This window comes from Sorex araneus, chromosome X (genome assembly GCF_027595985.1).
Source record: "Sorex araneus isolate mSorAra2 chromosome X, mSorAra2.pri, whole genome shotgun sequence".
In the NCBI taxonomy this organism is placed as follows: Eukaryota; Metazoa; Chordata; class Mammalia; order Eulipotyphla; family Soricidae; genus Sorex; species Sorex araneus.
In genome coordinates, this window is record NC_073313.1 from 359,325,740 (window position 1) to 359,342,179 (window position 16,440).

Here is a 16,440-nt window from a genome sequence, read left to right on the forward strand (position 1 = left end):
ATGAGAATTGACTGTCAAATTATTTATCCTCGTAAGCCTCTTGCTCCTCATCTGTTAGGAGTCTGTAGGGCCTAACAGTAGCGTAATGGGCTGGAAATGCATGGTTTGCATGCAGCAGCCCGGGTTCAAGCTCTGGCACTGCGTGGTCTCCCAAAATGTACTCCAGGAGTAAGTCCCTATTCAGCACTAAGCCAGGAGTAGCTTCCACACACCCCATAAACAGGTAAAAGACAAGCTGCAGGCTGTAGGAAGATACTCAGAACCTCATAGAAATAACGAAGGATCAGTATCCAGAGTAAGTACATGAGTTCATATATAATATCAAGTTCATACCCCTCACTGGATTGATGTGCCGGGGATTGAACCCGGAACCTTCATTCATGTGAAGTACTTGCAGTATCCCTCCCCACAATCTATTGGACACTTTAGCCCACTCCTCCCACCACCAGCACCCCCATTCTTTGCTTGATAACCTTACTTCTGTGGGCAGTCATAAGGTTCGTTTTCACTAACTTTTATGAGTTTCATATTATGATAAAAAGTAGACGATATGGAGTGATTCAAGGTGCAAAAGAGGGGCTCTTTCTGTTTGATAACCCCTGAGCATTGCTGGGTGTGACCTAAAAGGAAAAAGCAAACAACCAAAAGATTTAAACTATTTAAAAATGAGAATTGAGGGGCTGAAGCGATAGCACAGCAGGTAGGGCGTTTGCCTTGCACTCGGCTGACCTGGGTTCGATTCCCAGCATCCCATATGGTCCCCTGAGCATGGCCAGGGGTGGTTCCTGAGTGCAGAGCCAGGAGTAACCCCTGTGCATTGCCAGGTGTGACCCAAAAAGCAAAAAACAAATAAATAAATAAATAAATAAATAAATAAATAAATAAATAAATAATAAAAATAAAATAAAAATGAGAGTTGATCAGTGATTCCTCAGATTGTCCTACAAGTTTTTGTAGACTTTCTCATTTCTTGTTTAGGTATATATTAATTTATATTAAATAGTATATGGATACAAAAAATTTTGCTGTCATTACCATCAATTTATTTTACAAGTTATATAAATAAAATAACATTTATATTACTTGCATTATTATCTCTGAGAACAGTTTATTCAGGTATTGAGCAATTTTAGGGCCAGAGAGACCACTGAGTGGTCTGAGCTCGTGATCAGGCCCAGCATGGATGCCCAGAATGTGGCCTCCAACCACAGAGCTGGCACCCCCAGGTGTGGCCTCAAAATGAAAAGGAAATTTGAAAAGCTACAGATTTTATATCAAGAAGTATCACTTCTAAGGATGATTGGTTTGGAGTGCTTTGGGCGCGCCGGGGGCTGGGGGAAAAGCAGGGAGTGGTGGTTCAGGGGACTCTTATCAATACTTAGCCACAGGGCCAGACAGTTCAATGCTCGGGCCCAAGGACATGATGCTGCTCAAACCCCACAGTGCTAAGGGGCCCCCAGTGCTACTGGGTGATGCTTGGGCAGGCCATGTGGTCCTTGGGGGTGGGTATGGGGTGGCGGGGTCAAACCAGAGCCTAAGCAGGGGTCAAACCTCTGATCCCTATCTATCTTCCTGGCCCCAAAGATGCTTATTTTATTGACTGAAGAAGTTAAAGCATGTGGATGATCTGTAGCCCTAACATAGGCAGAATCTTACAAACTAGCCTTCCATAATGAAGTCACAGAGGAGAAAAGTGGGCAATGACTATATGTAAGCAAAAAAGGTTTGCAACCAGTACATTGCATAGTATACCGCCTTCTTGTACTTTGACCAATTAAAGATGCATAGAATCGCTGCAATAAAGAAATCTGTTTCACCTTGTGTAACCCATCATTTCCAATACTTAATACAGCACAGCATGCTATTTTCCTGGCACATCTATTAATATCCTGCAGAACAATGTTCTTTAGAACACCAATTTGGGAAATGCTGGTCTAAAGTAATTACTTCTTCTCATTAAATAAATAGTCCATTTTCTCAGACCATTTGCTTCTTACATAATTCTCTCTAGCTAATGAAATCACATTGGGTCTTCTCCAAATATGTATCCATCAAATAGGGACCCTGCAAATTTGAAATGCATCAAATTTTCCATTTATCTTTTCTAGACCTGTATAAAATGTGTTATTATTATATATTCTCATTCACAATAGTTTAAGACCTAGGCTGATGTTTCTTTTCACTTCTGTATATACAGTTGTGTAAAGATACACATATATGTATATCAGTAAATGTTCTGCCTTTTAAAATACTCTATTCACTGTATTCACTGTTCTATAGGCAGTAAAAAAATTGATTAATTTTTTTTTTAATTGCCAACAAATAAAGATGGAGGATATCTTTCCACACTTTGTTTTTTGTTGTGGGGGCAGGTATTGGTTTTTGTTTTTTTCGAGCTGCACCCAGTGGTGCTCAGGGCTTTCTCCTGGCTCTACTCTCAGGGATCACTCCTGGCAGGTTCAGGGAGACCATATAGGGTACCAGGGATCAAATCCAGCTCAGCCATGTGTAAGGCAGGCACCCTACCTGCTGTACTATTGCACTGGCCCACACTTTCTTCTTATATTTGTTTTTATTTTGGAGTCACTCTTGGCAGTGCTCAGGGATTACTCCTGGCTCTGCACTCAGGGATCACTCCTGGCAGGGCTTGGGGGTACCACATCTATAAGTTGCCCAGGATCAAACCTAGATAAGCCGTGTGCAAGATAAGATCCTTACCTGTTGTACTATCTTTCCAGCCCCACAGTTTTATTTTTAAACTGCTAATGTTTCTCTGAAAGTCCATGTTTCATATATCTATGAACTATACTATCGTTTCCATTTTTCTCTAGTTGATACACCAGAATCGGCAAGCTATCTTGAACCAGTTTGCAGCAACTGCTCCTGTTGGGATCAATATGAGATCAGGCATGCAACAGCAAATTACACCTCAGGTAACGGAAATCCAAACCTTGTTAATACTCTATCCCAGAACCTGTTTATTAAAATGCTAAGTGTCTTTTAAATAATCTGTGAGCTGATCTTTCATTTGGTGTGTAGTTTTCTTCTAAAGTGTATTTGCAATCTATTTACTGATATTTCATCTAAAGCTACGGGGTCTTGCTGATACTGTCATCACTGCTATTACATACTAGATGACTGAGGAGAAAACACTTAGGTTGTAATTAGAAGCTAGGATTGGAAACTGGGTGAATGGTACCTGAAATCTGATTAAAACCCAGCCTCAGTATGAAATTTCCTTACCTGTCTTGTGTTCTTTGTTCAGTCTGAGCATCTGATTTTATGTTTTTTATTTTAAATAAATACGTACGAACCATGGCTGGAGCGATAGCACAGCGGTAGGGTGTTCGCCTTTAACTCGACCAACCTGTGTTTGATTCCTCCGCCCCTCTTGGAGAGCCTGGCAAGCTATCAAGAGTATCTCGCCCGCACGGTAGAGCATGGCAAGCTACCCATGGCGTATTGGATATGCCAAAAACAGTAACAACAGGTCTCACAATGAGAGACGTTACTGGTGCCCGCTCGAACAAATCGATGAGCAACGGGATGACAGTGATATACGAACCTAGAGCCAGTTAAACTGGAACTTTAAACAAAAGGAACTCGGTCCCCTTCTAAGTGTTACCTACTATTCACTCCTTACTTAACTTCCACACATCATTTAAATAATGAAATAAAGATTGGAAAAAGTCCAGTCGAATTCTACCACATGGGTTTTCTTCTCTGTTTATAGTCTCTGCTTAACTCCTCCATATCATACATACTTAAATGCCTTTACTTCAACTTTTTTTTTCAAGTGAAGGAAGGTAGTTTTTTATTGAACTTACTTAGATGTGAAAAAAGGAAAGGGGGGAGATGCGTTTAAAAGAACACAGGCAGGGGCTGGAGCAATAGCACAGCGGGTAGGGCGTTTGCCTTGCACGCGGCCAACCCAGGTTCGAATCCCAGCATCCCATATGGTCCCCGAGCACTGCCAGGGGTAATTCCTGAGTGCAGAGCCAGGAGTAACCTCTGTGCATCGCCAGGTGTGACCCAAAAAGCAAAAAAAAAAAAAAAAAAAAAAAAAAACCACAGGCAGCAAAAGAAACGGACTAGCGGGGGTGCATGTTCAAGAGGATATAGGCTTGAAGAGCAAGCCTGCTTCAACCGCTTGTATGTGTCAACCAAGTTGACGCAAACATTTGGGAGATAATTCAAACGAAACTCCTCTTTTCTCTTAAGATGGACCTAAACCGACTTGGGGCAAATAATCAACACTAACCTCAGGGTGACAGATTAATGTTGACAGAACCACCATTTGCAACAAATATTACCATCCTCGTTGATAACAGACTCCAGTTTCTCTGTCTTACAGATCTCCTCAGTGGTTAGCTCTTCCCACTCTTTTTAAGGGTAAAATATAAGGAAATGATATCCTCACTTTTGGAATCAATGTATGTCACCATTTCTTCTAGATTGGACACATCTAAATTGCTAGTGTAGGGGCTGGAAAGCTAATACAGAGGTTAAGGTGCTTGCCTGCACTTAACTGATTCCAGTTTGATCCCCAGCACCACCTGTGGTCTCCTGATGTGATCTCCCGAGCATCCCATTGCACAGAACCAGGAGTAAACCCTGAGCACCACGGGGGTGGCCCAATACCACCCCCTCAATTGCAAGTATAATTTGCTATGTCGGGAGGTAATTAATTACACAGGGCCTCACACATGCAAAGCAAGAGTGAGCAAACTCTCCCATTGAACTCAATCCCCGTCATGCAAGTATACTTTAATTTAGTGGAGCTGTATTAATCAGATCCTCAATATGAAGTGATATACACCATGTTGCTTTGAAAGTTAGCACAAAAAGTGATTTCAACCTAAATTTGTCACTTCTTCTCCCTTCCATATTATATATCAAGTGCATACTCCAGGGCATGGGCAATAGCTAAAAGGTTACTGTGGTTTGTGCATGGGGATGCCCTGAGTTCTATTCTGGTACCTCATGCCTTGCCTCCACCCCGCCCCCCACCACCCCCCCCACACACAGCACAAGATGACACGCTGGTTGTCTGCTGAAGGATGCTTCCCCCTACCCCACTGGAAAAAGTAAAACCTACTCTGATGCCTAGAATCGACTACAACAATGATATAAAATAATCTTTTCTACTTGCTTATTATTTTATTGCTAATTTTCTTTTCAGATAATTTGGTATTAGATTCTCAATTTCTAATTCCTCTTTTTAACAGTGGTATTTGCAGGTTGTTGTCTACTCAGTATAAAGGTAGTGCGTTTTCATTATACATAATTTGGAAACTACAGGAAAGTGTAATGTGGAAAACTTAAATCACCTATAATCATTCATATTTCATTCATATTTATAAAGGAGAATAAATTACCTCAGTAAGAAAAGGGGAAAGCAGGTTTCTCTATAGTAAAAACACAACCAGCTTTTGGAAATGAGAAAGAAGCTTAGAAATGATGAGAGAAATTATCAGGCACATTCTTTTCCATGGTTTTCATGTAAGCATTGGAAGTTTTCATGGCATGTTTGTCAATACTAATAAAAATATATACTCTGTGGCTTTTTTAAGTTAGTTATATGTGACTTTTAATCAAGAATTTGAACTTAACCGGCACTTGTGACAGCTATTGTTTTAGCATTTCTCCACTACTTTTCGTCTGTCAGATGTGCTTCATTCACCTTGTCCGTGATTATTGTTTGAGGTTTCTGTGCTTCATTCACCTTGTCCGTGATTATTGTTTGAGGTTTCTGTTCCTTCCTGTTCCGGTACCCCTGGCACACTGATCATTGCTACAGCCTCTGTTGCCCCCAGCTACGAGGCTTTCTCCTGGAAATGTCCTAAGACCAGGCGTTCTTATAATAATATGAATAAGCAAGGGCCTTTTTTTCCCCTTCCCTTGCAGCCGCCGCTGAATGCCCAGATGCTGGCCCAGCGCCAGCGGGAGCTGTACAGTCAGCAGCACCGGCAGAGGCAGCTGATCCAGCAGCAGAGGGCCATGCTCATGAGACAGCAGAGCTTTGGGAACAACCTGCCTCCCACATCTGGACTGCCAGTTCAAATGGGGAACCCCCGTCTGCCTCAGGGTGCCCCTCAGCAGTTCCCCTACCCACCGAACTATGGTACCAACCCAGGAACGCCCCCTGCGTCTACCAGCCCATTCTCACAGCTGGCGGCCAACCCCGAGGCAGCCTTGGCCAACCGCAACAGCATGGTCAACAGAGGCATGGCAGGCAGCATGGGAGGACAGTTTGGCACTGGGATGAGCCCGCAGATGCAGCAGAACGTCTTCCAGTACCCCGGATCAGGTACGAGGACCCACTTGACCTGGCGTGTACAGGCGCTGCGGGCGGGCGCAGGCCCTCTCGTGTGCATTGCGGTTCACTGACTTTGAGGCCTGGGTCTGAACAAGAAAGAAGCTGATGTGAGAATTAGCAGAGCCAGGCTCCAGACTCACTTGTCACCACTAAATGGTTGAACGTGTTGAGATTTAGTTAGTCTTTGTCTTTGGAGGGTTGGTTGGTTTTTTTGGGGGGGTTTTGTGTGTGTGTGTGTGTGTGTGTGTGTGTGTGTGTGTGTGTGTGTGTGTGTGTGTGTGTGTGTGTGCTCGCATTTGGTTTGGGGACAATATCAAGTGATTATGATATGGAGAGACAGGGCTTACCCCTGCCTCTCTGTTCGGGGATCACACGCTGGCAAGACTTGGGGGACCATATGGGCTACCAGGATTGAACCCAGAGGGGCCACGTGCAAGGCAACCACTCTACCTGTTGTACTCCTTTCTCTGGCCCCAAGTTTTGTTTTGGTTTTGGTTTTTGGGGGTGTGACTCTTTTTTTTTTATTGGGTATTGGGGGGAATAGTTACACCCAGTGGTGCTTAACAGTGGGGGTGTTGTGATCACACCACAGTACTCCTGGACGACCCAGGGTCCTCTCCTGCTAGTGCTCAGGGCACCCTGTGGTGCCAGCCTCCTGCGTGCAAAACCTGCTTTAGATTTAGCTCTCATTGATAGCTAAGATGATAAATTTAGAGGAAGGATCCATGAAACTCTTGTCAGACTCTAAACTTTTTTTGGGGGGCACCCCCAGGGCCAGGCTCAGGAGCCCAGGGCTGACTCAGCTGTGCTCAGTGCAACAGTGCCAAGCCAACAGGTAGGTGCTCAGGCCTGGTGATGCCTTGTCCCACAAACTGGGCGCCACCAGGATTCAGGACTCCACCCAGAGGTGCCTGGGGTGCATTGTGTCTCTGGGGGTGGAACTTGGGGCCTCACATTGGCGAGGTTTGCACTCCACCCCCTTTTGCTATCTCTTTGACCCCTGGCTCTACAGTTTTTAACGTTTTGCTTCAAAGTGTATTCTCTTATTCCTTTTTATCATGAATTTGTATAAAAAACTAATGAGTCTTCTTTAGACAATGCTTATAAGAACATTAACTCAAATTTAGCCTACAGTTTTTCCACTCTGCTGAAGGCTTTGCTAAGTTTATATAAGAATCATCGCTCTTCGGGGCTGGAGCGATAGCACATCGGGTAGGGCGTTTGCCTTGCACAAGGCCGACCCAGGTTCGAATCCCAGCATCCCATATGGTCCCCTGAGCACCGCCAGGAGTAATTCCTGAGTGTAGTACCAGGAGTAACCCCTGTGCATCGCCGGGTGTGACCCAAAAAGCAAAAAAAAAAAAAAAGAAAGAACCATCGCTCTTAACAAGGTACACCCTTAATGTCCCCACTCCATGCTGCCCCGAGGGATATGCTTTGTCCCTGCTTTATGAGTCAGTTTTGGGACTTCCAGAGGGTTTTTTATTTTTCATCCTTTCATTTTCCCTGTTCTTCCGTTCTCTATTCCTCAATAATGATATCTTCTCACACCTGGAGATTCTAATCCGTAGTAGCAATAAAGCACACATGATTTCTCCACCACGTTTAATCAAACTTTGATACAAAGTTAATGGCAGATTCATGAGGACAGACTGAAATAAATACCTTGATTTCATAAGTGAAAGAAAAGGTAAATTTAAGCTTGCTTAAGAATGAATTTCAATGAGAAGACAGTTATTCGACTTGAATAAAATGAAGTAATGTAGAGATTTTTGACATGGCAATATGCTTATCAACTTTGACGGCTAAATCAATTTAGACTTTCATTCTGACGGCAATGAGTGCTAGAATCCTTTGACTATTAAATTAAGTATCTAGAGAGAGTTGTGTCAGCTTGCACCAGAATTCTCTAAGCATTTTAATCAAAATTATGCCACATCAGTTTCTTTGTCCTCAAGACAATGAGCCTTTCTGGCAGGCTTTTATCTCTACACCATCTCTGTGAGCCAGAAAAGCATTAGAAAGTCGTCATTTAGTTAGATTGTCTGAACAGGAGTGGCCTTCAAACGACTTGTATTTCCATGTGTCTTACACTCTGTGTGTGCGTGCATACAGAAGGAAAACATCTTTAACAAGGTCTTTTCACTTTACCCTATAGAAGAACTTGTACCAGCAATCAAGGACATATTGTTTTCTGTTTCCTCGTGCCTCTTCCAAAGTGCCAGCTTCGCCAGAGCAGCAGACCCGTTCCTAGCAGCATCCATGATCCTGCTGCAGATAAATTAAGGGATTTATCTCATTCACGGGGGGGGGGGGGGGGACACCTACCTAACAGAAAGCCAAATATTAACTCCTCGAGGATTCCTCTTTTAAAAAAAAAAGTAAAAATAGGATTTCTATCCATTTCCAGTCATGCCTCTGACGGCCCTTCGCAGAAACGCCAAGAAAGGAAAACTCCCTGTTCTGCTCCCATTCCCTGTCAGGTCCCCCCTGGAAAGGCAGTGCTTCTGATTCTGGTGACGAGCTCCCCTGCAGCTCCGTGGGTGCTCCTTGATGCACAGTGTTGAGACGCTAAGGGGCAGAGTTTCCTCTGAGCTGGCAGGAAAGCCAGGTGTGCCACCCCCCCCCCCCCAAATGTTCTGTCTCTGATATCTAGATTTTTCTTGCAATTGGCAAAATTTTCACGACATAAGAACTTTTATTCGATCAAGTCAGCATTCATCAAACAAAATTTAAAAAGCGGGGTGCATTGGAGAGAGTCGTCCTTTCATTCAGTGAGAGGCTGCAACGAAATGGCTGCACCCTCGGATCTTCCATCTGCTGCTTCAAAAGAGTAGGTCGAAATTTGTTTTTTGAACACCCCGGCATTGAAAGAGACAGTATTTTTTATTTCTTCCAGGGTTTCATGTCACAGACTCATTCCAATATGACCAGCAACCTGGAAGAAGGTGTCCAATACAAGGTTTTGATGCAAATGCACATTGTAGGAAAAATTTGACCTTTTCAAATCAGGCATTCAAAACAAAAGAACAAATCACCACATGTTTTTGTAAATAACAATCATACTCATTTGTTTAAATATCATCTTTGCCTGGTTTCACACAACAGAGTTTAGCCGTTTCAAAAAAACATGTGATTGGGGCTGAAAAGAGAATACAGCAGGTAAGGCTCTTGCCTTGCACTCGGCTAACCTGGGTTGATCCCCAGCACCTCATATAGTCTCCTGTACCCTGAGCAGAGACCCAGGAGTAATCCCTGAGTGAGCACTGCTTGAGGGTGGCCCCAAAACAAAAACAAACCCCACTCTATAACCTATACAGAATGGAAGCTTGCTGAAACCTGACCCTTGGCAGAAAGTGTTTGCTGATATCTGTTAATTGATGAGAATAAAGCCAAAGGATGCATACATTAGCTTTGCTTTGGTCCTTTACTTTGGTATATCTCAAGTTAATATAGCCCCAAAGTAGATGAAGGAATATAAAAGTAGATGGAGGAATACATAAGCTCCCAAGTAGATGAAGAATAATAGCAGAGAATGTTATTGCCTTTTATTTCTATAGACAGAAAAATTTTTAGACTGTCATGCCATAATGAAAAGTGCACAAGAACAGAATGAAGTGTCAATCTTTTATTTTGTTCTGTGGTCGAAGTGAATAATGAGGGAACCCACATCATGAATTCCTCAAAGTCCATTCCAAGTGCTTCTTTGTAGCACTACAGTAAACATCTGAGTTATGTCTACTGAGCTTGTCAGTGACCTCCCTAGGTCAGTAACTCTGCTGTCCATCTCTAACCCATAGCTCTTGGCTCCTGGGTAGAGCTGCCTGCTGGACACACATGCTTGAATTTTCCATCAATACTCCAAACTCAACTTGTCCAAAACTAGACTCACCAATTCCACTTCATCTTCTCTCAATATCTCCATATTCCAACTCCAAGAAACTTCTCTAATTCCAAGGCAGAATACATACTTTGCTCTTTTACTTCACGGCCTTTGTATATCCTGTATTCTTTGTATATCCTACATTCAGGGTTTCATGAGCACTGGTTGAGAGATGCCCTCACCCAAATTAGAAGCAGACAAATATTGTTAAGGGTCACAGTGCACTAGTGAACTAGCTACTGAACTGGGTTCAGTTACTTAAGCTGACCCCCACCCCAAATTTTTAAACACAATAGACAGCAGTTCTCAAAATTGTCCAGGTGATGCTTCAGGGATGAGGAGCCAACAGGACCCAGGGGGTTCCTGAGTTCATCCCTGGAGTCTGGAATCCTGAACCGCCAGGATAGCTGATGGTCCCAGGGAAGAGGGTCAGGGAGACGAAGACAGACACAGAGAACATGTGTGCAGACACTCAGGCCCAGGCCTAGGAAAGCCAGCTGAAAAGATTAGAGGGAAAATAATGATTAAAAATTCACACCAGACTACTTCATCTGACACCAGCCAGAATAAAAAACCTTTTAAAACTTAAGCTGTTGGGGCTGGAATGATAGCACAGAGGTTAGGGCATTTGTCTTGCATGCAGCCGACCCAGGTTCGATTCCCAGCATCCCATATGGTCCCCTAAGCACTGCCAGGAGTAATTCCTGAGTGTATGAGCCAGTAATAACTCCTGTGCATCACCCGGTGTGACCCCAAAAGCAAGAAAAAAAGAAGAAGAAAAAATAAACTTAGGCTGTCAAGTAGACTACTCAGAAGGAATGTTGCCTCAATAGGAAGGGCAAAATAAAAGCCCTAGACGAAAGCCTGTTCTTGTCTCTGTAGGCACAAGACCCAGCTTACCTGTTACCATGTAACCTAAGAACTCAAAAAAGAAAAAAGTATTTCAAAGAAATTTTCTTTATTTGGGAGCCATTGACTTATTCCTGATTTCAGGGATCACTCCTGGCAGGCTCAGAGACCATATGAGGCTCCAGGGGTCAGACACGGGCCGGCCATGTGCAGAGCAAGCACCTTCCCCACTGCACTCTCACTCCAGCCCAGCTAAAAGCCATGAACTTAACTATGGTCAAAACAGTGTGCCATCAATGTGAGTATGGACATAGATCCTATCAACGGAATGAAGTGTAAAATTAAACCTTATTTTTATGGTCAGTTGATTTTCAACACAATGGCCACTGATAATCATTATCTAAGATATAAAGAAACAAGAGTTAGGTGGGTGTGAGAGTACAGCAGTTAGGGCTCTTGTCTTGCACATGTTCAAACAGGTTGCAATTCCCAGCACCCCATATATTCCCCTGAGCACTGCCCAAAGTGATCCCTAAATGCAGGATAGAATCAGCCCTCAGCCCAAAAGCCAGGAAAAAATGGAAAAAAAAAAAAAAGAGAGAAAGTTGACAGCAAAATGGTTGTGACTAAAAACCTTTAAGTGAAAAAATGCCAAAGAAGACCGTGTGTGTTCAATTTCAAAAAAAAAAAAATGGCAGGGAGTGTGATTATGGAGACAGAAAAGCAGAAAAGCAGCTGAGTGCTTGCCAGAGATGAGAGGTAGAAGTCAGAGACTCAAGGGATTTTAACTAGGGGACCAGAGAAGGAAGTACAAGAGGCGAAGGGACATTCCTGTGTGCAGCTCACCCAGACTCAATCCCCGGCACCAAACACAGTTCCCTGAGCCTGAAACCAGGAGTTAGCCTTATGTACCACAGGGTATGGCTCCAAAGCAAAAAAAATGATTTTATGTAAGCAACAAAGAACAGAACAATAAAATTGTTCATAATTCTGGTGCCCAAATTCACATCCTATTGATTTGAAAGAATTCTCTAAGTGACAGAGATTTGGTACTTGCTTTACCTGTAGTTGACCGGGTTTGATCCCTGACACAGCATTTGGTCCCCTGAGCCCTGCCAGAAGTGATCCCAGAACGTAGTCAGGAGTAAGCCTTGAGCATATCTGGTTATGACCCCACACACACAAAGAAAAAGTATTCTTCCAAATTTATTTCATATGTTTATTGACCTATTTTTTGTACTGAAATTTCCTCCTATTTTTTAGAGACTGAAGTTTATTATTCCCTTTACTGTTGATGAGGATATTTGTAAAGATTTTATGATTAGATTGTTGTGTGGAGTTTTTTCTTTCATGGTGTTAGTATATGTTTATAGTCTAGGGGCCAAGGAGATGGGCTCAAAGAACTGGAGTCTGCTTTTCATGTGGGAACCCCCGGTTTGATAACCAACACCTGGTCTCCCAGGTCAAAAGCAAAGAGTAAATAAGTGTATTGTGTATAGTGTATAGTATGTAAATGATTTTGTGTCAATTTGCAGGAATGGTTCCCCAAGGTGAAGCCAACTTTGCTCCATCTCTAAGCCCTGGGAACTCCATGGTGCCGATGCCAATCCCTCCTCCTCAGAGCTCTCTGCTCCAGCAAACTCAGCCCACTTCTGGGTACCAGTCACCAGAGATGAAGGCCTGGCAGCAGGGAGCGATGGGAAACAAGTAAGGGGGCTGGGTACTTTTTTGGTTGATCTGTGTTGTCTCGGCTACTTTATAGCACGTTAGTGCCTTCTCGTTCTTCACGTATTGTTGGCTGTTTGCACACTTAGAGAACTAAATTTTATGTTACCAGCAAAGAAAAATAACAACTAAGAAAATTTTAAGTTTTAAGTCATGAAAGTAAATTTATGTATGAACAGTGAAATGGTTTAAAGCTGTCCACCTTTTCATTGTCCCCCAGCACACCTGAAGAATATGATTCATTACTATGAATGACAGACAGAAAAATGGATATTTTTTGTCTTTCTTTATAGAAAGCCTTAAAAATCTAAAGTAAAGTGGCAGGCATTAGAGTTCAGCAGAGTACAATAGTGGCACACATTTTTTACTCTCTAAAGTATCTTTGAAAGAATTCTTAGGAACTGCAAAGGTTATTAAGGCTTCTCAGGTCAGTCTGCCTGATCCAGCTTTGAATCTCTCGATTTTCAGTGGCCTCATCGTGCCCATTTTGCTCAGAATTACCTCCCAAAAGTAATTCTCTTCCCCCCCCCATTCTGACTGCTGAACTTTTCACACATCACTTGAGCTTTATAAAGGTTTAATTTGGTTTTGTCTTGGTTCTAATGACAGGGAAGCCGTTTGATCTGACAACATAATAAGTAAGGCAGTTAAAGTTGAAAACTTAAGACCATAGTCTCTTAAAGTTCATTCAAAGGTGAGAGAGGAAATCTTTCTGTTGAAAACTGTGTAGCTCTCAATGCAGATTGTGTGTAAATTAGATAGAAGAGGAATTGATAATGTAATGCAAGAAGAATTGAGTTTCCTTAATGTTCTTTGATTGCAGCTTCCTGAAGTCACTTCCATCCCCTGACATATCACTGTAGTTGCCCCTTCCAGGAGTACTGTGTTCCCTTGCCCAGCTCTCTCCCTTTGTTGCACCTCCCAGAATACCCCCTAGGGGCTGGAGTTGTAACTCAGGGGTAAAGCACATGCCTTGCATGCATGAGACCCTGGCTCTGATGCCTAGCACCTCTCTCCACCCCTAAAAAATCCAAACTAGAGCTGGGGAGAAGCACAAAGGATTGGTGCTCGTGCTTTTCATGGAGGGAGCCCAGGTACCATCCCGTACCCCACATGGTTCCACAAGCACCATGGCTGTGACACTCCGCCAAACAGCAGGGCCAGAGTAGCTCCTTAGCACTATCAGATGTGACCCCAAAACAAACAAAAATCTCAACTAATTCTTATGAAATCCAGCTGAACGCCTGCTCCAGAGCTACAGCAGCGTGACCTCAGTCTCAGTGTGATCTTATAAAGCGCCGACATGTTAACATGTCGCACCCCTTTGGGGCTGGAGAGGTAGCACAGCGGGTAGGGCGTTTGCCTTGCACGCGGCCGACCCGGATTCAAATCCCAGCATCCCATATGGTCCCCTGAGCACGGCCAGGGGTAATTCCTGAGTGCAGAGCCAGGAGTAACCCCTGTGCATCGCCAGGTGTGACCCAAAAAGCAAAAAAAAAAAGCATGTCGCACCCCTTTGCAGCCCTTTTCTTGCAGAGCTGTGTTGCTTCCTTTCCTCCGGTTCCCTACTGAGCAGTTGTCTTTCATTCCTACCACTCACCAGAACTATTTGTGTCAAGGTCATTAATCACCTCTGTCGTGCCAGATGCCATGGCCATCAGTAATATTTAACATATTTGCGCATTCTTATTTTTTTCAAATGTTTTGATTTCTCTTTCCCTTATTTTTATGGAGTTGGCACATACTTGGTGATGGGGCACCAAAGATAGCATACATCCTATGGTGGCAGCACCTGGAATTGTAGCCACAGTGATGTCAGGATCACACCCTGCATGTGTGGCAGTGCCTGGGATCAAAACTCTCGGCCTCAGGCTTGTAAGGCAGGAGTTTCGCTGCTGAGCCATTCCTCACCTTGACCATTACTCTTCCTTGAAATTCACTCTTCATTTGGTTTCTGGAAAAGCTCTCTCTCTTAAAAAAAAAAAAATAGTGACTCTCTTTCAGTTTTTCTGCAGGATCTTCCTTATCTCTCTGGCCCCTATTTCCAGGCCTCTGCTCATTCTAGGACCTTGTTGTTATATGTTATATGGTTAGATGGTTTCTGCAGCCTTATTACAGTAAATGCCTATGTGTATTACCCCTGAATTTAAATTCCAGGCCAGACTTCTCCACTAATCACTATATTCTTAACTGCCCAATCAGCATCACTACTAGAAGTCTAGTAGGCATCTTCAGTTAATATGGCAAAACCCCAAAATCTCCTTCTCTCCCTTTTTTTGCCCATGTCAGTAATAGGTCTATTCTTCCAGTTATTCAAAGACAAATTCTTTTCTTTTTCTCTCACATCAAGCAAATCATGTCAGTCTCTCAGCAGCTGTCACTTCTCACCAATTCCACTTGTACCCATTCATGCAAGCCACCATCATCTTTTCCCTGGGCCAGTGTGACCTCCTGTCTCTTTGCTGCCATCCCAGTCCACTGCAGTTTAATCTCTGCATTGTAGCCAGGAGGACAGCTTTCAGAACAGCACTCTCCCACTTACTCACAGTACAATACAGGGCCTACATAATCCTGCTCTTGGACATCTCTCTGACCTCAGCTGCTATTCTCATCACTCCTTGGCTGCACTGGCTTCTGTTTATTCTTCTGTTCCTCAGCTGTGCCAAGTACATTGCAAACTCAGGACCTTTGCATTTTTCAATCCTTCTGCCCGGAATGTTCTTCCCTCAATGGCCACATGGTTTGCTCCCTCTGCAAGTCTCTCCCTAAATGTCACCTTATTAGACAGATATATTAAATGCCATGTTAAACCTCCCTTGCTATCATTTGTAAACAGCATCACTTCCCTTCATAGTGCTTATTAGAGTTGACCTAGAACCTGTTCATTTTTGGTCTTCCAAATCCAACTAGAATATAAGATTGTTAGAGCAAGGACTTGGTTTACTTCTGTATGTCGATTCTCAATTATAGAGAAACAATATACATCTTTTGAACAAAGAAATGCATAGATTCTCTATTCCCAAGTCATTTCTTGAATTCACTTTCAAACATGAGCTTGTTTGCAGTGTAGCTTAATGGCAGAGTATGTATCACTCATGTCTGAAGACCTAGTTTGATTCCCAGTCCACGCACGCGTGTGCGCACGTGTATACACATACACACACACACTCAAATATAGACAAGTTTTTGTTGTACCTTAGTAGGTTATGTGAAATTTGACTTTCCCAAGACATTTGAGAAAGGAAATAGGTATCACCAGCGTTTCACACCGACACTTACACTTGCTTCTTTGGCTCAGTTGGCTCATGGCTTATTGGTCAAAGGAGGCTGTGCATGCATCTTAGGACCATGGACTGTTTATTCTTCTGTTCAGTGGAGCACAGTGGGGAAATCTGTTTGGTGATGAGAATACATCAAAGAGAATTAAAGCATGAGGCAAAGAATCATTACATTGAATCATGCAGTAGCATTCAGAGACGCTGTTGGATGATTCTCTTGGTATTGTCACTTTGGTGGCAAGAGAAAGATTTGGTGTGACTTGAAAGCAGACCCAGTGTTGCCGTGTCACACTAATCATGAGGGAAGTGAATGTTAAAGACCGCTCCCTCGCCCTTTCTTTCTGAGACTTCCGTGACCAGGAGTTCCTTCCTACTTCTTCATTTCT

At 43.2% G+C, this 16,440-nt stretch overlaps 1 protein-coding gene across 11 annotated transcripts in view; it reads left to right on the plus strand.

The window, feature by feature from the left end:
* Window positions 1–16,440, plus strand: part of NCOA1 (nuclear receptor coactivator 1) — a 216,641-nt gene that overhangs the window by 184,250 nt on the left and 15,951 nt on the right. For all 11 annotated transcript variants that reach the window (XM_055122558.1, XM_055122563.1, XM_055122564.1 and 8 more), the window contains exons 18-20: window positions 2,832–2,933; window positions 5,908–6,310; window positions 12,587–12,758. In XM_055122558.1, the coding sequence (XP_054978533.1) occupies window positions 2,832–2,933; window positions 5,908–6,310; window positions 12,587–12,758 (677 nt within the window). The remainder of the gene's footprint in view (window positions 1–2,831; window positions 2,934–5,907; window positions 6,311–12,586; window positions 12,759–16,440) is intronic.